Genomic DNA, 24,026 nt, shown 5'->3' on the forward strand with positions numbered 1-24,026 from the left:
ATAGACCTCTAATACAAAAAGAGTAGTTTTTTTTTTAATTTGGGTTACTTAGATTAGTCTGTGTGTCACTGAAAGTGCGTGTGCGTACACACTGTATGAGAGGCGGAGAGTTCTTGCTCGCTTGGGTGGCGCGTGTTTATCTGAGAGAAAGAGAGAGAGAAGAAAGAGAGACAGAGGGAGGGATGGTGAGAGCGACTGAGAGTGTGTTTTTGTGGGGGGGGGGGAGAAAAAGAGAGAAATAGTGAGTCGTACACTTTTTTTACTGTAGCCTAAATAGCAGTGTCAAATAAAGCAAAGAGGAAGACCTCAAGTATAAAAATGAACAGTTTAATTGCATTTGAAATACATAGATTTGTTTAATGAATGCCTTACCTTTCTTGTCTGATATATACAGATATTTGAAAGGCAACAAACCACAAGGAAGCGATCTGCGTTTATGTACAAACAGAAGCAAGGGGTAAATTGAGACATGACACGGCCAGTTGCCGCAAAAAATTGTCCTAATTCTATTCTTATGAAACATAAAATTTTACACTGCACTGGTGGATCCAAGTAATGAAAAAGGCGGAGGGAGGGGGGTTAAAGAGAAACAAAACGTCACAAAAAATCATAAAACTTCCTCAAATTGAGCAATTCTCTTTTGCTAAGGCGAAATGGCGAAAAGTTTTATGTTCCCACCGGCATTGGAGTGTCTCTTGTCTTGTATTGTCTTCCTTACCTCCTTTAAGAAAATTGCACAGGAGCAATTTGACCAGTTTTAACTTGTTAAAACAACAACAAACAGCCGATATGAAGAAAAATAAATGTATCATATTTTTTAAATGTAAAATCGACCTGGGTTTTGACCAAGTCGTCCATGTCTTTTCTTTGTTTTTCCCTTTTTTTGCTTAAAAAACTACAGTAGGATCCAACGGACTGAGGAATGGTAGGATTCTATATTGTTTTTACATTGACCTGTGCTGTCAGGAATATAAACAATATAAAACTATAGTACATGCGTTTACTTATTTTACTTTTACATTTAATTACAATACATAGGTAATATAAAAAATATCACAAAAAATAACACACACAATGAAAATCATGATCTAATGCTATTTAAATCACATTTTCTTGAATAAATATTTTTCAATTTATACGGCATTTTGGCTTAAAATACTGTACATACATGCACAGTGGAATTCTTCAATTTAACCAATTAATCCATAAGCATATTTATATATCACGTTTTTTAATTTACATGTAAGACTGTCTTAGATCAAACTCTAACGGTGGCTTATAATTACAGCAGTAAAATCGACCTTAATGTCAGTTATTCTCCTCTATCCTCCATCCATTGATCTTCCGTATTATCAAATGATATGCAAAAACGTATATTATCAACCTATATCAATCAAGATGATAACCTTTTGCCAGGCTTCATTTCACAATAACGGATCGCTGTTCTCACGGCGTGCTTGCGCATTTTTACCATATGATGAGCTGCTGGAAGTATAACTACATGAAACCAAGAACGTGGGTCCTAAAATCATTGACATTTTTAAAACTAAATGCCATGTTCATTTTGTCTCGTTTCCCCAAGCCTTACGTGGCTGAAATGGCGGCTGAAATGGCGGTTCACGGGCATAATCATGTGGCGCTCCCTGTCTCCCAACAGCTCCTGTGTTCTCCTGCGTGGATCTTCCATATTTGCTGCGTTTTTTAGCGACATGAGGAGGGGTAAAATCATGAGATCCGCGTGGTGAACTGCGCCATCTATCTTTATCTCGGAAGTCGTCATAATCTACATCACTCCGGTCGCCGTGGCCTCTGTGATCATCATAATACAGAGCGTCGTGTCCGCCATGGTGGTAATCATCATGACCCCTTGGTCCTAAGACAAGGAATAAATAACTTTTTTATGCCTGTATCGTGGCACGCACGTCCACATTTTACACACAGTGCATGTGGCAGCAAATCCTTGCCATCTGCAGAGTATCATCAACACTTACATGTAAGAAGCAAGCCAAATGATTGCACGCGCATTGTGAAGTTTTACTGCCAACCCATTCAGAAGCACATTTCACAAACCGAAATTATTACTCTGACCCGATCATGTTTTATCATAAATATTGAGGTAGGCAATATAGGTAGTCAAACTGAAAATACACTGCCATATATATATTATACGAGCACCGCGGTTTTGTTTGAATTCATGAAGGTCGTGTCTGAAAAAACATTTGGATTAGATATTCTTTTGTCATCGTGTATGTATGGTATAGATGCGATAAAATTTGTCCCAATACCCATTAAAACGAGATATTTATATACGTGAAACAAACCTACCTGCACCTCTGTGTTGCCTGTCATCACAATCTCGCCCAATCTCGCGTTGCCCCCTTCCACCATCACCGTTATTATCGTCAAAAAGATAAATTTCGTCTTCAGAATCACTCTTGCTATCTTCGTCACTGTAAATCAACTGGATATTAGGGTGTGGCCATCTATCTTTCTGGTTTGAAGGGGCGGTGGAGTCGCAAACCATGGGGCTCGGCGCGGATTCTCTCCAGTTTACGTCACTCTCGAAGATGGTGCTTGGGTGTGATAGCCGTCTAGCGTTGTGGGTTGCAGGAACGTTAGCACTGCTTAACGTAGGGCTTGGTGGTAGTACTTCCACGTTTAGGTCACTCTCGAACATGGCAAAAGGGTGTGACAGCCGTCGACCTTTTTGCGTTGCGGGGACAGAAGTACTGCTCAGCGTAGGACTCGGTGGGGATAATTCTCCGTTGACGTTACTCTCGAATATGGTAAAAGAGTGTGACAGCCGTCGACCTTTTTGGGTTGCGGGGACCGAAGTATTGCTTAGCGTAGGGCTAGGTGGGGATAATCTCCCGTTTACGTCACTCTCAAACATGGTAAAAGGATGTGACAGCCGTCGACCCTTTTGGGTTGCGGGGACAGACGTATTGCTCAGCGTTGGGCTCGGTGGGGCTAATCCCCCCTTTCCATCACTTTCGATCATTATGACAGTAGGGTGTGACAGCAGTCTGCCTTTGTGGCCTGCAGGGTCAGCAGCACTGCTAAGCGTAGGGCTCGACGGGAGTTCTTCCCCTTCTATGTCATTCTCGAACATGGTATCAGGATGTGAGAGCCGTCTTATTTTCTGGGATGCGAGATCAGTAGTATTGCTCAGCGTACGGCTTGGCGGGGGTACTTCCTCTTTTATGTCATTCTCGAACATGGTATTAGAATGTGACAGTCGTCTTATTTTTTGGGCTGCAAGGACAGTGGCATCCCTAACCATGGGGCTGGATGAAGGTGCTTTCCTGTATGTGGCCTTTATTCCGTTATCTGTTTGTGGCTCAGAACTTGTGCCCACAGTCATATATTTTTGTGCATTGTGCGTTCTGGAAAAATAAACCAAAGTATATAAAACTAAATACATTTTCTTATACAAGTTTTAAGGGTAATGAAAGAAGAACAAGAAAGCATACCAAAATGAATTATTTCTGAAAATGTGCATAATTTATGAATGGGTTTTTTTCAGGAAATATGTCTAGAAAAAAGGAAAATTTTCAAAGAAAAGAGTAACTGTACAAAAATATCATCGTTAGCATGCATTTTTCACAAGCTTTGGCCTCATACACAGAGAGTCTTTGTAAGCTCTTCAGAAAACAATTTTTATTGCTTTTTACAATTAAACAACCAAAAGCTGAAAGTGTTTAGGATATTACAATTCATGTAGGGCATGTGGTACCGTGTGAGTGCCTTTGATAATAATATAATAATAATAATAATAATTTATTAAGCCAATAAAATACAAATGTATAAAATCGGGAATCTTTTGCCCTGTAGTAGCGCCATTGAAATATAAAAAAAAAAAAAAATGAAAATTAAAATTACATGTTAGAGTTAAAAATAGTTACTGCCGAAGGATAAAAGCTATTTAAAAATCGCTTACTACCCTTAAAAGCTAAGAGTCTCGAATTGCTAGGTAAAAATTTAAAAAGGGTATGGGCTGGATGGGAACTGTCTGTCATTATTGATAATGTTTTCTTTTTAGTCCTGTCTAGATATATAGTATGGACGGGAGTTAGATCTGTTCCAATTACAATCCCTGCAGTTTCGACGATCTTTTCCAACTTGTTCCTCTCCTCCACAGTTGCACGTCCATACCAAACAGTTACTGAATAAGTTAAGATACTCTCTAAAACACACCTGTAAAAGTTCGTTAAAATAAACACATTTCTGGTAAAAGCTTTCAATTTCCTTAAGAAATACATTCGTTGACGTGCCTTTTTCAATAGCTTCGTGATGTTATCGCCCCAGGTTAACCTATTATTCAGCTGAACCCCTAGTAATTTATAATTAGAAACCTGTTCGACCGCTTTACCGTTAACTTCCAAGGGATTTTTACTTATCTGATTTCTTCTGAAGTCTATGATCATTTCTTTTGTTTTGCTCACATTTAATATCAAGTCATTGTCTGTGCACCAATTTACTAAACTTGTAACCGACTGCCTGTATGACATCTCATCATTATGGTGTATCAAGCCGACTAAAGTTGTGTCATCGGCAAACTTCATTAAAAATGTATTTTCCTCCCTCGCCACACAGTCGTGGGTGAATAACGTATATAAACAAGGTGATAAGACGCAGCCCTGGGGTGTGCCAGTGTTTAAAACTATAGTGTCCGAGAAGTTAAAACCGACTTTTACTGACTGTTTTCTGTTTAAAAGAAAATCTAAAATCCAATCGCAGAGTGCTGGTGGAAAATTAAGATCATCCAAAAGTTTAAAATACAATTTGCTTGGTACAATAGTATTAAATGCTGAGCTATAGTCAACAAATAAAATTCTAACATAGGCATTTTTACAATCAAGATGTTCGAGAACTTTGTGTAAACACATAGAAAGAGCATCGTCTACACTTCTGTTACTGCGGTAGGCAAATTGGAGTGGATCAAAGCTATTTGGCACTAAGGTTTTAATAAAAGACAGAACAAGTTTTTCGAATATCTTCATAGGCACCGGTGTCAAAGCAACAGGACGGAGATCATTTAAATTCTCTACAGTTTTACTTTTTGGCACAGGTATGATGATTGCTGTCTTCCATATTTCAGGCACTCTGCACATTTCAATTGACCAGTTGAATATTTCCGCGAACACATCTGAAAGCTGGGCTGCGCATTCCTTTAAAAGTCGTGATGTTATACCGTCAGGGCCTGGAGCTTTCCTGGTGTTTAAAGCCGAGAAATAACACTTGACTTGCCATGATTGAATAGTAAATGGCGGCACGCGCTCCCCTAGGGTTGGTGTGTGGACCTGAGTGTGGTTGGTATAGAGAGGCCGATGGCGCTTGTCGTATTTGGAGCAGATCTTCTCTGATTGTCATTCATGAACATGTTCATATGGGCCGTTTTGTTTGTCATTTTTAAAATTCTCAATTCACCGACCCCATTAATTGGCGTAAAGAAAAAATAGATATATACATGTATGTTGAGCTTCAGATTTTGTCTAAGAAAGCACCTGTTAATGTATTTATTAGATATTTACCCTACCCTACCTACTTATATGCAACTGAATGCCTGTTATTACTCGGCATAAAAGTTTGAAAAGCAAATTACCTGACACAAACAGCGGTAACTATTATGACAATAATGATAAACAGCAGCACGCTTCCACCAATCACGCCCCATATCCAGTACGTTGTCTCCGCGCTATACGAAATCAAGCCCTCAGCTGGCGTCGTGGCGTTAACTGGTAGCGTGGTGGCGTTTGTGGCGTTTGAAGTGACGGATGCCACCAGGAACCCAAGCTGCGTTATATCAACATTGCCTAGGATTAAAGTGACAATTGATGACCATGGGGTTGCTTTGCGAAGAAACATATATTAGGCTTGGACTATAAAAATCCAGATAGCCGACCAGGACTATGCATGTCAACTATGGAATATTAGCTATTTTTAAAAACATACAATGATAACTATCTGCCACCATGAGAGTAACCTTCATTGTGCGTGATATTTGCATATCTGTCTTGCCTCATCACTTCTGGTGTAAATTTATATATACTGACAGTCAATGAAAACGCATCATTTATTTATCAAATAAGTTCCTTTGGAACATTAAGAAAATAACAGTTTTATATATATCACCAATTACAAGAACAAATTAATAAAACGCACAAAAAATTAGTTCGTGCTTTGGTTTGCAACCGAAATAAAACAAAACAAAAGCACAGTTCCGAGCATAAGGTAAAACAAGTACATTGTACCTTACCTAGAGCGATCTGAAGGTCTGTCTGTGCGTCCTGCATGGCGGCAACCAAATCTGCGACAGGCAGTATGTCCCCGGTTTCTGTGAGCACGTAATAGGCCAGATCTATGGAGGTGGGGTCATCGCTAGATTGCGCTGGGTAACCAGGCACGCGCAGAACGAAGTTGTAGCTAAAGGTTGGGGTGAAGGTGGATCTCCTAAAAAACAATACGCGTCATGCCTTTACTTGTTGATTTTTGGCTTACTCTTTGTAATCTTACCTGTGGTGAAAGACTATATAATTCTAAAATAAACAATTATTTTGATAAGATTACGGGTGTTTCACTGTTTTACAAATACACCATTCAGTAATTCAGTACAATAATGATTATTTTTATTAATATACCCTCTTCTTAATGCAAATCAATAATTTAAAGTTTAAATTGCATTTTTATCTTCTGACTTTAAGTGTATTATATGCATATGAATATAATTACTTTCTTCGCGTTGTTGTTATTCCTGGTATCAAAGTACAGTTCCCGCCAGCGCAGTAGGTAGTTGCCGCGGAAGCTATCGTTGTAGTAACGGCCGTATCCACGGCAACCGTATACTGTCAAAGAGAAAGAATCATATTTAAGTCCAGCACTGGATAGATGGCATTACTCTTCCAAATAAGTAAAAATGCACGAATAGTGGAACTTATTATTATTAGCAAAAAAGAAATACTAACTTCCCTGGAAACTTCAACAATTTCCCCATAGTAATCTTAACAAAAATGACGAGAAAATAAAAATTCCAAAACACCATATCTGAATTCCATTTTATAATTTTGAACGACCTCCAAAGCGGCCAGCTTCTACCACAAGTGGGGATTCCAGATTCCTACAAATTTACTCATTAAATCTCTCATGAATGAAGTGTCAAAGCTGAGGCCAGGATGTAACCATCAGTTCTAACATGTAGAAGCAGAAGAAATCTGTTCTGGGGTGTTGCTGAGAGATGGAGAAATAAAACAATAGCCACTACGGTCAGAATAACAAAAATAATGTCGATAGAGCTTTACATACACAAAACAAACAAAGTAATGAATTAAGACAACGGCTTCATAAACCTACGTGAGATATATCCATCTCAGCGGACATTTTAACAGCGTTCTCTCTCTCGGCTGTGCTTGGAGTCCTGGTCTCCGCAGCGACCGGCATGACGTCATCAGCCAATTCTAAATAGATTAAATGAAAAAAAATCCCACCGCTGTATGCATTCATAAGTTATCTAGGAAAATAGTAACTGTAAATTTTAACAAACTGTTGCATGCTTCAAAATTTTACATTGTACAAATTTTGTACAATTAATTTTATATATATATCCATCAGGACTGTTATATCCATCATTTTTATATCCATCAGGACTGTTAAAACACATATTTACGTTTACACTGGCCACCGATATCCATGTGCCTGTAGGACAGGTACAGCTATATCCACCAGGACTGTTAATACACATACTTACGTCTACACTCGCCCCCAATATCCACGGTGCCTGTAGGACAGGTACAGCTATATCCACCAGGACTGTTAATACACAGTTGCGTAGAGTTACACACCGAGGCTAACTGGTTACATTCATCTATGTCTAGAATGTGGAAACATATTAATTCAATAGAACAGTATAGATTGAAAAAAAAAATTTATATATATATATATATATATATATATATATATATATATATATATATATATATATATATAACGTGTATAACATACCCCAGAAACAAAATACATGATAATGTTCCGGTGCTATACATTTTTTATGTGATGGGCGATTGGGGTGGGGGAGTCATCAGAAAATGATAGTATGTTTTTATGAAACTCATGAGCACAATGTGAAACAAGTTACAATATTTTCTATCATATATTTATGTTCGTGCACAAAAGGAATAGTTCCGCATTGGCAAAACAAAATTGGTTTATTAAGTACAGATTATGTCAACCTTTGAAAGGAGTTATGTCTTCACCTCTGTTTGTCTGTCTATAATTCTGTTTGTTTATTTGTTTGGTACCAGCCATACTCAATAAATAAATAAAATCATTCGTCTTTAAATTAACACATGCTGTTTAAGGTGACAATTTTACATATATAAATCAACCTACCTTTGCAGGTGTAGCCATCAGCTGACATGGTGTAGCCTCCATTACAATAACAGTTGTAGGAGCCCATAGTATTCACACACTGCTGGTTACATTTGTTCGCTCCAGTAGAACATTCGTCCTCGTCTGGTAATGACAAGAGACACAATCGCGTTGATGTCATTTATGTGATTCAAGGAAATAAGACATGTGACAAAATAAGGTGTCTATAAATATTTAAGGTTGCCGTGAAATGTTGCTTACGATACTGGTTTTAGTCTGTTCTGCCTTCAACACTCATCCATTTTCAAAAGAGCTTAGACTATTTGATAACCGCTGCGCAACCTCTTGCGATGCCAATGGTGCCTTGACACTGTCTGTGAGTGCCACAACATGAGGACGCGCATGCGCGAATGCTAGGTAGCTGTTACTCACCGTTACACTGGGTTTCTCCAGTAAGAGTGTAGCCTTTCTTACAACTGCACCTATTGGTTCCGGCTGAATCTACGTAACACCAGCCATTCACCGGATCACAGCCGATATTACTGGTACAAACCCTGGTCGCTGGAATAGAATAATATCTAGAATGTTGAGAAATTTTAAAACTTATGATATTACTCTGATTGCTTATCTTAGTTTTGTTTAATAAACTGTACAACCATCAACATTAAATCAAAAATGATATATATTTTTCCAATACCAACCGAGACCAACAAACAATTTAACGCTGTATACGAAAACGTTTTACCGTCAGGTTGGAGGACCAATACAGCGTCACATCCAAGCAACATTTCAAATTAATTTTAGACTGGAGATTGATCATGTTCGTTTTCATTGACAATGTGCAACTACCACGATTTGCGCTAATAGTATTTATGAGTAACTCTTTTTTTAAATCAAATGTACCGGTAGTGTCAAACAAACGCTATACTTACGAGCACATGTTTTGCCGTCAGCCTGGAGGGAGAAGGCGGTGTCACACCCACAGGTGTAGGAACCCTCCGTGTTAATACAGGTCTGGGAGCAGTCACTGGCTGGGACACATTCATTTACATCTGAAATATCGTCATCTTAAATTGTGTAAAACTAGGGTCACTGGAGAACAACGCCGTTTATTATGTAATTAAAATAAAAATAACAGGGCCTAAATCAAGAACAATAATACGGTGGGTGCTTTTGGCGGAAAAGGTGCCGTCTATATTCGTTTTCCTTTTCACTTAAATCTTGGGCTTATGGACATCAACTATTAATACTCATAAAAAACACAACTTAATTTAAAGCTAAAAACGTGAATTCTGCACAGTGCTCGTGAAATCTAATATACAATAAACTTCATTAAACTTGCGTGTTTTTCTCCGGTTAAGTGCAATTAAAAACAACTGTAGTACAAATAAAGGTGTCATATGTCAAAACGACAAACATGAGATACTGCTTTGGATTTTCAGATTTTAAAAAGCATTCCGACTATCTGCGTTTTATGGCTTCCTATCCATCGACTGCCCGGGTACGTCACATAGTAAACTGAAACAGTAAATTCCATGTGCTCAGCATGGCCAGGGCCCCCTTACTACCACAGGCGTTTACTGCTCTTTTACAGAACCACACTTTTTCATTTGGATATGTTACAAACTTTCAAACCAGAAAACAAAAGTACATATATATATATATCTTCATGTGTATCTTACCGTCACAGCGCCCCTCATCGACCAACTGATAGCCCGTGTCACAAGAGCAAGCGTATGATCCCGGAATGTTGATGCAGATATGGTCACATTCACTGCCATTGACACATTCGTCTAAATCTGGAAAGATCAAATTATAAATCCAAGCAATAAACAAATTAAGTTATTATTTCGTTTATTGATTGAGTTTAAACCAATTTTTAATGCTGATTCATTCGGCACTACGTTGCTCTGTTCATTAATTAAAATATTAATTGATAACTACCGGTGTGTCACCGGTAGTTTATGTAATTACCGTCGCATGTAATCCCGTCCCCTAAATAACCTTCAGGACAAGGTCCACACGTGTACCCAGTTATATTGCGTGGTGGGGGGTCATTTTGACAACGAACCCCGGGATAACAGGGCTCTGTGTTCTCTGCGCATGCGTCCATCTCACTTTCGCAGTACGTCCCCGTGTAACTGTCTGGACAAGTGCATTCCAAGACGATAAAGCTGTTGAAACATATGCCATGGGTTAATAAGGAAAATCATTGGCGTTAATAGAGTATATGAAGTAACTGGACGACCAAATTTTATAACATAAGTGGACAACGAGACGTCGGCACCTTTTTGTCCTGATCGACACAAATACATGCACATATTACATATACATTTTAAATTTAATTACAAGAACTGGAAGATGAATTTGGCATACCAGGTAGATGCTTTTTGATGACATCTTTGTTGTCTAAACTTACTATGAAGATGTTTCTTCCAGTTCAGTAGCTGTGAGTGCTGCACATGTGCCACCATTTTCACAAGGACAGTATTCTATCACAGGCTGGTAGGTGCTCCGGGCGTCATTGGTGTCCTAAGGGATAACAGATGTGCAGCATTTCATGCAAAGAGTCAATAGTGTCGAGCAAATAAGTTATTTTGTTAGGAATTTACTTGATATAAATATCCTTTGTGAACTTCGTACATGCACTGCACTTTTAAGGAGGTAACGTCCAGAGTACCTTATCTATAAATACGATTATTAAAAAAAATGAACGCTCCCAAAATGAACTCGTAAGTGCTGATATGTTTGCCTATTGTCTCTCTATTTGTAAATTTTAATTATCCATTGATTTTTAAACTTAGAAACAAATAACAAGCAAAATTTATCAGAATAAGGAGGTGTATTAAGTTTAGCTACATACGTACATGGTATGTTTGAATTTCTTTAAAGTATAGTGAAAAATGACACCTTTCAAATTATTTACTGTAGCAAAGGACATCACTTTGCCCTTTCGAACGCAGTCCACATCACGTACTACATACCTTTGCTATCAACATCAAATTTAACTCCTCGGAGAAGGAATTGATGAGAATGCCAACGTGACACTCATCACCAGAAACCTTTGAAAGGTTACCAGAAGTGGAACCATTCGTCTCGAGCAGACATGTGATGACGTCACCGTTTGCGTCTGACACGTTGGTTGCTATAGTGGTAAAAACACCACGATGGACCTGGTGCGATCTGGGTCCGGTGATTTTTGGAGGGAAATTCTCTACATGAAAAAGATAATGCTGACCTTGTGAAGACACGTTTTTCGAATACTACGTGTTCTTTGCGGAAATGAGATCTTAGGCAGTTAATAAGAAAAGTAGGTGTCATAATTACCTGGAAGAGTTTCATATGTTTTGTACTTGCGCACGAGGTTGAATGGATATTAGAGAAGTTTCGTAACTCCTACTTACGGAATTCAACCTGTGGTTTAATAAGATGACCATGGCTTTGTAAGCAGCATAATAATCATTGAACAGACACTCACATAATCCTATTCAAATTCCGAAAAATTAACAGAAAGCTCTCTTCCGAGCAGCACAGCTGTGTTTCTACTGACAACACCAGGTGTCCTAGGTGTCGTCTCGCGTAAAACTTCCTATAACATTGTTAACTGCCCATACGTTTTGTAAAACGCAGAGGCGGAACCAGAAATATTTTCTGACAGTGTTCCAAACTATCTTTGTTCATTTATCCTCTTCCACAAAAAAGAATTAAAAAATGGATACCCGTCAATGTAAACTTGAAAATCTGACCGTCTTCCCGGAAGACCCAGAAGACGGCATCAATCAGCCCCTGAAACGTCAATATATTAATCTAGTATTATTTAATGATATGATATTATCTCACCTAAATCTAATATAGCTTTGTCACTGGCGATTTTTTCGCTGAGAGTTACTGCCCCAAAACTTAGGTCCCCTGTTTGGGCTGTATCAAAGAGGCATGACAAATCAGATCCACAGAGGGCTTCAGCTGCCGCTTGCAGTGTAGCGTTTGCGAATGTAATGTTGTCAGTGAACATGGGTGTGAAGTTCGGGAAGTTGTAGATCTCGTAGCTCTCGCCAGCCTGGTAGCAGAATATGGTCGTTTCGTTCGTGACCATCCCTGAGAAAAATTCATCTTATGGACAATGAATAACAACCGAACTGAACACAAACAGTTTATTATTCGCAAGAGATGTAGAGCACGTCGATCATATTGTAATCCTTTACTTTCAAACAGTGAATTTCAATTATATGATATTGCAGTGTGTGTGTGTGTTTTCAAATAGTCTAAAATAAGTGTTTGTTATATCAAGACCTGTCTACCAATATGCAACGCATTTTTAGAAAGCAAATCTTTCCTTTGGTACATCCTTAGCCTTTGCGTGAAAAATCTTCCCTATTTTCAATTTGATGATGAATGTCTACACAATGATGCAATATGGCGGTCTTCATTTTTCTTAATATTCCAAACGAAAAATACAAAAGAATGGCGTATTTATATCAGTACACTTCAATACCACCTACTTACACGTCATTCCAAACTGGTGGTATATATCAGCTTCTGATGACGTCTCAGGTATTGGTGCACCGTTCCTAGGCGTGAGGTCATCACTTTTGTCGTTGTTAAACACTCCCATCAGGCCCTTGGTGCGATTTTCAAAGGTTTCAGGAACTTCCAAAGTTATCGATAATGCACCCTAAAGGTAAATGCATTAATAAATTGAATGTTTACCGCGCCATAACTGATGAACCCCTGCACAATTCATATGTTTTTTTAACTACTATCATAATGGATTTCCATTTTCCTGTGAAATCCTTCCCAGAAAACAGGAGATCTAATTAAAAGGAAACAGATATGATGAAATTATGATCAACCGCAGGAACACATTGTGGAAATGTGTTTAACCAGTGTACCAATACAGGTTCGACAATACTGTTAGCATTCTATCGATACCTTAAGAGCTTTCGCAGATACGGTTATTCCGTTTTCATGCGTCACTTGGAACGAATTATTCTCTGGACGTGAGAGCAGCACCGTGCCAGACAGCGAGGAATGCGTGCTGGTATCGTTGGTAAAGTTTCCAGTGTCAATCATAGTGCAGTAAATAAAAACCTCCAGCTCTTCTTCAGTCCCATTTTTTAGGTTAACCTGAATGAGGCTCTGTTCGACAAGCTGTATTGCAACACTGGTGAAAATAGTGGCCTTGGACGTATCTGAAATGGATGCAATGGGAATCACTAGAGGTAACTTTGACTTATTATCTATTTATTCTTCCCAATGCATGCTTTATGTACAGATGCATGTGCATATATATATATATATATATATATATATATATATATATATATATATATATTTCATCAAACACAATGTGTTATATATGCCTGGGTATTATGGATCGTTTTTCAATTCTAATTTTCTCATCTCCCTGGGGAGAATACAACCCAAGCTGCAGCAATACCTGTATATGGCGCTCAGAGCTATCTGACACAACTACGCTAACATGTGACCAAGTCAGTGTAATCTAAAAGCTACTGTGTGGCATCATGCGTTCTGGACAACCATTTAGGCCGTAAACCTTACGTCCCCTCCTTCGACAGGAGTGACAGACATGTAATTGTCGAAACTGTTACAAAATGCCCCGTTCAAGTTCTCTCTCAGAAAGCATACATATTTAAACGATGGGCTTGGAATTCTCTCCACACGTGGACTGATCAGACTACTCAGGCGATATTATCATGCACACACCCTTCCGAGAGGTATTCTACGGACCCTCATTTGGACATTGATGAGAATCTTCAAGAAATACAATGGTTCTTCAAAACCATCTTGATTCCAGTGATGGCTGACCAGGTCCAGGTACCTCTGGGGTCACTGAACGTATCATGGATTCTCAGCTGAAATCTCATTCCATATGCAAGAGGTGACTTCGGGGAAAACGCAAGTCCTCATCGTGTCAGTACACTTGTTCATAGTTCTCGTCTGCTGAGTACTTTGTTGCACAAATACAATATTCTGAGGATGGAGCAATCATCTTTGAGGCCTGACATTAACCCTACTAAGCACCTGTGTCATGAATCGGAGTGTGCAATGCAGGGGAAAACTAACACCCTAAAAACCTGGTCAAACACCGTCAGGCTTTATTAGAAAATTGGGACAATATCCCATAAAAAAGAATATATACCCTTGTTGAAGGTATGTCGAGTTTCCTATAGGAGATAAATGCAATACGCGGTAGATAAACACCCTTCTGGACACGTGACCTTTAAAAATCACAGCGAAGCGTCAGATTTTAGGGAATATAATACATAAGTTTGAAGCAACGGTATAAAAGATGGATATCTACAACTTACTTTTTTGCATTTTCTGTACCACTTACCATGTTTGATGTGATATTTGGAATACAAAGCATTGTTTTTAACAGTTTCTACTGTAAGGTTATCAACTGTAAAAAGAGGCACATCGAATTGGACATAGAACAACTTTTTTACCAATGGTGTATATCTCAGAGCTGCAAATTTAGTACGTGGTAATTAGCAATTGGCCTATGTCGCACGTCTTACAAAGTTAAAGCAATAATAACTCTTCCTTTGAGATTCAAAATTCCGCATGAAATACATTGTAAACAACGCATGGAAATATATTCTATTGTATTTTACCACTAAAACGGTCGTTATTGTAGTAAAACTAAAATCTGTGCTCGTCAATAGGGCTTACGATGCTAATGACGTAATGGTGTCGCGCGGATTCTCGCGTTCATTCGAGACCAAAATAACATATGGCGCCAAACGCATTAATGCAGACGCAGACGTAAGTTGCGAGTTTTTGTACAGTGCGTCGGATAACGAAAAGCCCAGAATGGAACACATTGTGGATATTAATGTATTTTTAACAAAAAGACGAATATATCACATGAATCTTATATAGTGTTGTTGTTGTCTGCTTTTCCCGCGGTTTTAAGTAGGTCAACAGTGACTAGGCGATGTCAGAGAGAGCTCCGTCAGTTAAAATCTCTTAAGAGATTTTAACAAAAAACCGTACGTTTAGGAAAAAAACCCTGGATTAACTTTGAATGCAGGAATGGGGTCGCTGACCATTGGTAAGTACGGGAAAATTGCCGTTTACTCCAGGAAAATCCAATTTTTGGCCAAAATGAAGAGTTATTATGACTTTAACCATGTACCTGACACCTTTCTCGTCCGTGCCTGAACTTGCATCTCCCCACTATCGACGTCCAGTAATGTAAACTCTCCCAAGCCGTTAAAGGTGTAGTTTAGTCCGTCCAAAGTAACGAGATGAGGGTCTCCTACAGTGTTTCCTGAAATATATGATGTTACGATCAGAAAGAAATTGTGACACAACAAAAACGTATGACCACAATATGACAATATTGCTTTTACTTTCTCAGTTTTTGACCCCGTCTTCTCCCCGTAAGGTGCATTAATTTCTTCAGAGTGAACGTGAGTGTAAAAAATAAACTGAACAGAGACGGAAATAATTTCAAGTCCTTTCGCATGTACATGTTATGGTCACTGAAACCTGTGCCTTAACCGACACCAACAATGCATTCCTATGTCAGCTATATGTTGGCTCGAGGGAAAAAGCTGGGAGCTTTGTATGCTATTTGCAAATGGGTATGAAAGTTTCAAAATGCTTAATGTTCTTCCAGTAATCTTTAACATAGGCCTATCTATTCAATGTCAAAAGGAAACATAGGAAGACAGAGATTCCTTTATCGGTTTGTCGGGAAAGAGGAAGGAAGAAGAGCTTTAGTTTTGAAGTATTGGTAGGTAGGGGATAATGGAAAATTGAGCTTGAAAATGGACCACGTCTTGATGAAACGATATCAGAAAGACCCTCACGCCATCGTGGCGGCCTGTATCCCTCACAGTCGTTGGATGGTAAAAGATTGTAAAAAAGTTGACACATGTTGGTGCTCTCTACGCAGCATTTCTGATACCCGTATTCCTCTGAATCTAGTCTCTGTAAAAATTGAAAAAAAGAGGTGCAGTGGGATACTTGTATTAAGCAAGTTACTGTAACAATCTTTATAGTCTAAATTATTTAAAGTTATCTAAATGTTCTACAAACAAGGGAGAGGGATATATCCAAAACGAGGCAAAAAGCCGGCATTAGCAATTGTTAAAGAAAACTTGTGAACAGTTAACAAAAAAATCGGGCACTTATCAATAAGATTTCCTAGTTTTTTTTAAGAATAATAACCCATGCTGTTCAAACCCACACTGTGTATAATAAGAGTTTGTGTGTTACTTGTAGCACCAATAGTCTCATCGTTTACTGAATGTATTTAAGAACTGGTAACAAATGCGTTTCTTACATTAAAACCACATACAGGGGGTATATATACTCACGGTAATGTTCTCTACGTGACCTCCATGTGGGATACCAACCAAGAGAGAATCCCAGTTAGGTGAACGCCTCCATCTTGAGTAACAGCAACTCCGCCTTAAATATGCGCTCAGGGAAGAAGATCGGTAGCATTCTTTGCCAGCATAATGTTCACGCTTTTTCGACATGGAACTAAATCTGGGGACAAAATCAACATTTGACAAGTAGTAAAATTACCCCTCACACACACACCCTACTATATACGCACGTTCTCAGTATATATAGGTCCATTTGAAGAAAGCAGCAAAGTGAGATATGACGTGAGATTCGCGAATTCAGCGTTTTCTAAATCTCTGATGACAGGATTTTAATGGCTGTCTGAATGAGTGATAACTGATGGTGGAAAAGAACATGTGCCTTTTTCTCAAGCCTGAGGTGAAATAATTCCTCAATTTAAAGATTTTTCTGATAAACCGGCACCACAAATTCACCACAACTTCGCTTGTCAAGAAGGGAAAATGCAAGTATTTTTTAATGTACTAGATTGCAACTGAAATCCTCTGAAACCATTCAAACACTTTAAGAATCTGTTCAGTTCAAAGGCAAACAGATAGATTTGTTCCAGTACTTTAATGGTCTTTCGAGATTTTTTGATGGTGAATAAGTGACAATCTTTATCGTGCACTGTACAATGCAATAAGACTCCCTTTTAAAGACCCAGGGCGTACTTGGCTTAGTTTATTATCATTATAGGGCACCACCCATGTTTTTTGTTCCTACCGTGAATCCCTTCTAGCTTGCCACCAGTTGCATGGGCACGGGTCCAAATTAAACTCACTGAAATTCCTGGGATAGTGTGCAAACTCTTTCTTCGCCCACTGATAGCATTGCAGAGCAGCAGATCCATCACCACTGTTTTCCTCCAGGCGAAACATCCAGGTACCTGCCTCACCTTCAGAAAAATATATCCCTCAGTATTTAACGTCACTTTCTGTCTGACAATGAGTAAAATAATATGCAACAGTATGATAAACCTAAGTTCTGAATAAGAAGTTATTAAAAGCGTGTCAACATTCGTTGTTCGAAAGTCCATATAAATTTTAGAGGGACAGGCTTGTAGGCAAGGGGGCTAGGGGTACAAAATGAATGCCCTTTTGGTCAGATAATCCGCTCTGAAACAATATTTAATCTAACTTCTGTCATTTCACAAAGCGGGTAAACAAAGGGAGAAAAAGAACGTCATTTAAAATTGTTGGCGAAATAATTGTAGGTGGCTGATTCATTTAAGTACTTGTCATCTTTATATTCTTTCTTTTTCTAGTTTTTGGATCAAGTTATCTTTTATACCAGTATTTCCCACAACTGTATCCAAGTCCGCCATGACACTTTTCCCGGAAGCTGGCATATTGTAGTAAGTGTTCTGGCGGAAATCATTTCCGTCCCCCGCGCTGTACCCCGCTACTGGCATCCCTTTCCGTTTGGATGAGGGGACATATTTTTCGAAGGTATCCTTAGAGTAATCTGCAAGGATGATAAATCTCTCATGAATTGGTCAGTCAAAATAAAAAGATGTCACACTAAGAATGCGCAGAGTTTAACCGTTATAAATATAGTGATAATGGAGTGGAAATAATAAAGGGTACCGAAGGAGACATATTTCATACCTGCAAAAATTGCACATGGTTTTTTCACCATGGCGTTTATTTTTTTCTAGCTGTCGGGCAATTAGACTGAAAATAAGCATAGTTTTGCCCCTTTAAAGGTACATACGAACCGAGCATCGGTGGAGTGCGGATTCCCAGTAACACATATAGTCCACTTCTACTAGTTTCTTATATACGACTCGAATAAGTTTGACATGCGAAGGGATAAATTGAATAGATCACTCGATCAGCCGTAAAAGAGCTTAAGACTGCTCCTTTCTTTAAAGTTTTGGTCAAAAATTTAACCTACTTTCGTAACGTACTTTTCTGTCCCATTGACATACAGCATAGAATGCTAGCAGAAAAATCCATTCAAACATCATTTTCAGGTAAAATTTAGCAATGCCTTTTGGTAATTCTCTTAGTTATAATACTTAAAACTATATGCTGGCATCTGGTTGGTTTTTGTTGCAAAAAGTTGACTTGATACAATATAACCAAACCATGCCGTCAGAAAAGCCTCTTCAAGTTCGCTCTCACGGCTCCACTCCCTTGTACTTCCAGCTAAAAATGACCAGACAGCTACAAGTCTCACTCCATTCGACGTCACTTCCGGTACAATCATATCACCTTCCGTACCCTTTATTGAGTTGATGTCTTAATTTGTTTTAAGAAACTATTATTTAACTTTGAGGATGTTAACTGCCTTTAAATGTTATTAATTGTCTTAAAAAAGAATATCGTATGTTTGCTAAGCTCTATAGTCATGAAGTGAGCAAAGTCATGCATGTTTAAAAAGTCCCAGGAAATCCTTTGCCCCGCGCCTAATCGTACAACCGTAGGCTTCTGGATATATAATACGTGTAGTGTCTACTCTATTTCACACAGGGCATGATTTGAAATCAAAATGGCGGATTACCCCTGCACATGTGCAACGGAGTTCGGATAATATCTACATACTTATATTCTATTTAAACATGTATTGCAATATCATATTTGCAAAGGTAGAAAATGCTTAAAGGTAGGCCTACAATGTATAAGTAACAAAGTCATAAATGCTTGACCAAGCTTACTAGTAGTTATTGGTCAGCTCATATTTCAGCCACAAACAAATAAAAGATTCTCCAACTTTGATGGGAATGCGTTTCATACTCACGTTCGTAAAACCAGTTTATGTCTTGATATATGAACTTGACGAAGGAAAACTGGCCATCAGTCATCAGGACGGCTTGGAAGTTATTCACCTGGAGAGAAAATATCTTCGGTGAAAAAATGTCAACAGATTGTTGATTATTAAGTGCCAACCGATGGATTAGGGTGATTATAACTATTAACATTTATCTACACACTTTCTTTATTTTCTTTTTACCAGTGTGTCCCCTGATACTTCTGCGCTATAAGATAAGTTGTATGAATGCTCTAAGTGAGGATAATTCTACTTGCACAAAATAAAATATTATTTGATTATAATAATCAGCTGCTTACAAAGAAAATCACAATCACAAAACTTTCATAAGATCTATATTATTTTCCAGAGATACAGGGACTTCTGCTATTACGATTGTCACCAGACGTTTGATATGCGCGAAATGACAACTGCGTATTGCATTTTTAAATTTTTGTTTTGCAAAAGATGTGGAGTAAAAGACTCTATGAAAACAAAATTCTAAATATGACAGCAGCATATGATCTTAGGGCACATTTTCGGTCCAGTTGTACGTTATACCTCAGCATGCCGTGTTATTACGATAACCTAACCATAAGGCACCAATCTTATCCAAATGCTTCCACACCCATCTCTGTGATAACTTGGTAAAGGCGCGCAAGTGGAAATGGTTAGAGATCGCAATAAAACTGTCTGAAGGGTTACGTACTATACTGGTACTGGGGGTGCAGGGTCTTTAGTAAAGGCGTCACAAGTGAACTGTTTTCCTTTTTCTTACTGGCACATGCCGTAGTCTGGAGACGCTGCAAGGGTTATACCATGAATAATACCGCCATCTGCGCCGCAAGGAACAGGCACTGATGTAAGGCGGGAGGTTGGTCCACGTGACCACCATTACCCAGGAGGGGGTGAATTCTGGAACAAGGAAAACGATCAAGTGTAAATTACGTTAACTGATTAATATTATGTAAATTTAATTCATTAACTTTTTGCAAACTTGGGGTTGGAAGGAATACGGTACTATTAATGCAAACAAATTTAGATAAGGAAAAGCAACAAAATTAGCAACTGAGATAGCGAGAGAGAGAGACTTCGGCGAAAAAGAATGTGCAGTACTTACTAAGACATATACACTTGACCTAGTTTCTATATTTCAACGACTATCAAAAATCAATTGAAAAATCATTTTACTTATTTATAAATTAAATTACCTGCAGCCGCATGATTATGGGTTTGAGTGAAAAGGTTGGCATCGGCAGTAGCTCGAGCAATGATGGCTTCTGTTGCAGCCTTCCCGTCATTCATCTCATACACTTGATAATACACCATCTAAAATAGATAGAAATTTCTGAAAAAACTCTCCAAAACACTTTGTTTACAGTGTCGGTGGAAGCGCATTTTAAAAGGGGGGTTTAATAACTCCAAATAATTAGAGGCGGAGAATGGAGCACGGTTTGAATCGGTACTTAGAAACTGAAGATCAGTTCACATTATACTTTTCATTATTATTATTATTATTATTATTATTATTATTACACCAGCTTCGGTTCGAATATGGCCAAGAGGTCACCGAAACACAAAGTCTTGACCGTTTTGTTACATGATCACACTTTGAAAACAAGGCACTTTGAAAGCGTTCAAGAGAGTACTGCAAAACATAATGCAAGGCGATTTAAGTAGTGTGAAAAAGAAAACATATAGCAATATATATATACAGTACAAAGAAGTAATGGAACACCCGCCATTTGAGATGCAAAAGTTTGAACACTGCCTACCGGGTAATGTAAGATCGCATTCACAACGAGTTGAGCCAGGCTTTACAAATCCTGGGGACTAAATATGGCGGACGTACATGAAAGAAAACCCGCCTAAACTTTTAATAGTCTCTCCGCCTCTCACACGCCTCCCCATGTGTCGTCCCAATGGAGCCGAGATTTAATGACTGTCCCCCCGCAGGGACGACGTGTGGGGAGGCGTGTGAGAGGCGGAGAGACTATTAAAAGATTAGGCGGTTTTTCTTTCATGTACGACCGCCATATTTAGTCCCCAGGATTTGTAAAGCCTGGCTCAACTCGTTGTGAATGCGATCTAATTTACAGTGTTGAAAATGGATTAAAACTAACATTTATGTGCCCGAAAGTTATTTTGATCAATTAAAAAAGTGATGCCACTTTATTAGTTTTTAAACAGATTTTATACAGATATGAATATAGTTTAAGATACGCCCGTGTGATGACGCTGCGGGGAAGTAGGCTATAGAATGAGGTACGTGTAAACGGCATCGAATCGTGTGAAGCAGGTTGTTTCACGGGCTCTTTTCCAGTATTCCCTCTACCCTATAAATTTCACATTTTCTTTTTTCGTCTATGTCAAATCTATCTGAATAAAAATTCTCTGTAAGAACCTGTTGCCTTTTTATGATTTAATCAAGTATAATCCCCAAAAAATTACGTTTAAAGTTAGTATGCTTGCAGTTACCCATTTGAATAGCCATTGTGAAAACCTTAATGTAAGTCTTTTAACAAACACATGCTGTTGCTGTAGCCACACTCCAACGACGCGGTTTGTCACTGAAGGAAAGAGGGGGGATAATAAGCTTATTAAATGCAGGCTTTGGCATGCCAGCATACTACATGTACATGTAAATCCTTCAGTAACCCAGATACTGAATTTGAAAGATATATTTATGTATATTTGATTATAAAAATTTAAAATATGTACTTCCTTATGTACTTTCTAATGTTATATGTGACAATAATAGGTGGCTTTGGCCAGCCTATAAAATGGTTTTGAAAATTGCCAAATCTGGGCATTTTAAGGTAAATTTTTTAATTTTGAAAATTTACCAATATTAAAGTTATTTTTCTTATTTTTAAAGACTGTCAAAAAATTAAGTAATATGTTTAAACAAAAATATGGATATACTCCACATGTACATCTATATATTTTATGGGAAAATAAAGTGTGGAAAATACTCAAAGTCAAACTTGAAGAAAGACATGAACCAACTTCATCATAAACAACATAACTCCTTGTCAGTAGTAAATTTCAATGTTACATTTGGGAAAGTCCAAAAGAACTTGCTTGTTAACCAGCAGATAGGAAAAAAGCATAATTTGATAATGAACACTGTACATGTATCTTCCTGTTAACCGTATTCAATGGCAAATACTGTAGTAGCCATCTTAGATTTTCTCAAAATTATATAAGATTGCAGTCTGATATACCCATGTGATCCACCAAATATATATCAAATGGGTAGTAACAGTGTGAAACACTGAAAACAAACTCAATTTGATTTTGAACATATACATGTAATATCCCTTATTTTAGTCGATACCCATGTAATCCAAGGCACCGGCGGCCACCTTGGAATAAATGCATTGTGGAAATACCGCTTCTGTTGCAATTTGTTTTCCAATCATAATAAAAAGAGTTGACTCTAAAATTACATAAACTTTGCCTTTTTTATTCAATTCCCAGCCTTGTCGACTTCTCCAAAAATGAGAAAATTATACCTGTACCTCCCGATTCCCCACCGATATTGACCAGCTGGGAGGTGGAATAACTTATACGTGACCTTTCTCGACCAATCGATTCGCGAATAAGTTGGAATCATGTTACAGTTATTATTATTAAATTCATATCAATAATTACTTAATCAATTAGTATAATGCAGTTACCGTCTTGTTCCTATTCACATTGAATCGTGAAAATAAAGTGGCGTCACTGCGTCCCCAAAATGGTGCAATCTGGGCAAAGTAGTCCATCCACAAACGAGTGCCGAACGCCCACGGCCAGTCCAATTTCCATTCAACGCCGAACTGTAGGACACCATTGCTGCAGATCTAAGGGCAAAAAAATAGACTAAGAAAGAACTACATAGTTCGAATTATATCAATAATAATGGTAATTAATCATATAATTATCATATTTATACAAATACGATATAAAATAATATTTTGTTCATAAAATAAATACCAATGATATAATAAACTTGGATGTAAATGAATGCCTCAAGATTTTCAAACTGCCCTTTAAGAGCACAAAGGTCTCAAATGTCTATTGGTTACAATTTTCGATTAATCATATTAATACACCTTAATTTAATTAATTTCTTCTCAAATGGAATATTTAAGATCATGCATGTTTTTGGGATATTGCATATAGAAAATACCAAATAAAAGTTCGTTAAAACGATATCACGTGCAATAACCGCTTATCAACTTTCAGTAAGAAGGTAACAAACTCCTTTGAACAAAAAGCAAATAACTATCGGTTTTAAGGGCACAAATTATGCTTTTTTTAAGTATTGGATGTTTGGATAACAGCACGAATATGGCTATTGCGAATTTCTTTTAATCCATTAATTGGAATTAATAATGCCTCCGACGCAGTTAACGTATTCGAATACTTATAGTTTTAGTTAAAAAAAAACACCGTGACGTTTACTAGAAATTCAGCAATTATTAATAATTTTATTAACATTTCTAGTAAACATGCAACATCTATATTAATTAGAATTCTTC

General features: G+C 37.9%; 1 protein-coding gene across 2 annotated transcripts in view; it reads right to left on the reverse strand.

Moving 5' to 3' along the window:
* Positions 1 to 311: 311 nt before the first annotated feature.
* Positions 312 to 24,026, reverse strand: part of LOC106177180 (uncharacterized) — a 51,970-nt gene continuing 28,255 nt past the window's right edge. For both annotated transcript variants that reach the window (XM_086996484.1, XM_086996485.1), the window contains 26 exons: positions 23,181 to 23,345; positions 20,709 to 20,826; positions 20,276 to 20,412; positions 19,489 to 19,576; positions 18,037 to 18,210; positions 17,470 to 17,641; positions 16,713 to 16,887; positions 16,203 to 16,323; positions 15,524 to 15,658; positions 13,294 to 13,553; positions 12,868 to 13,036; positions 12,205 to 12,459; positions 11,349 to 11,578; positions 10,784 to 10,896; positions 10,339 to 10,538; positions 10,047 to 10,163; positions 9,297 to 9,416; positions 8,797 to 8,925; positions 8,386 to 8,508; positions 7,745 to 7,867; positions 7,351 to 7,454; positions 6,733 to 6,845; positions 6,260 to 6,453; positions 5,606 to 5,816; positions 2,326 to 3,386; positions 312 to 1,873 (listed from right to left, as the gene is read on the reverse strand). In XM_086996484.1, coding sequence (XP_086852610.1) covers positions 1,560 to 1,873; positions 2,326 to 3,386; positions 5,606 to 5,816; positions 6,260 to 6,453; positions 6,733 to 6,845; positions 7,351 to 7,454; positions 7,745 to 7,867; positions 8,386 to 8,508; positions 8,797 to 8,925; positions 9,297 to 9,416; positions 10,047 to 10,163; positions 10,339 to 10,538; positions 10,784 to 10,896; positions 11,349 to 11,578; positions 12,205 to 12,459; positions 12,868 to 13,036; positions 13,294 to 13,553; positions 15,524 to 15,658; positions 16,203 to 16,323; positions 16,713 to 16,887; positions 17,470 to 17,641; positions 18,037 to 18,210; positions 19,489 to 19,576; positions 20,276 to 20,412; positions 20,709 to 20,826; positions 23,181 to 23,345 — 5,121 coding nt within the window. In that variant the 3' untranslated portion in view covers positions 312 to 1,559. The remainder of the gene's footprint in view (positions 1,874 to 2,325; positions 3,387 to 5,605; positions 5,817 to 6,259; positions 6,454 to 6,732; positions 6,846 to 7,350; positions 7,455 to 7,744; positions 7,868 to 8,385; positions 8,509 to 8,796; positions 8,926 to 9,296; positions 9,417 to 10,046; positions 10,164 to 10,338; positions 10,539 to 10,783; positions 10,897 to 11,348; positions 11,579 to 12,204; positions 12,460 to 12,867; positions 13,037 to 13,293; positions 13,554 to 15,523; positions 15,659 to 16,202; positions 16,324 to 16,712; positions 16,888 to 17,469; positions 17,642 to 18,036; positions 18,211 to 19,488; positions 19,577 to 20,275; positions 20,413 to 20,708; positions 20,827 to 23,180; positions 23,346 to 24,026) is intronic.

This window comes from Lingula anatina, chromosome 10 (assembly GCF_051362555.1).
Source record: "Lingula anatina isolate TDL-2025a chromosome 10, LinAna3.0, whole genome shotgun sequence".
Classification (NCBI taxonomy): domain Eukaryota; kingdom Metazoa; phylum Brachiopoda; class Lingulata; order Lingulida; family Lingulidae; genus Lingula; species Lingula anatina.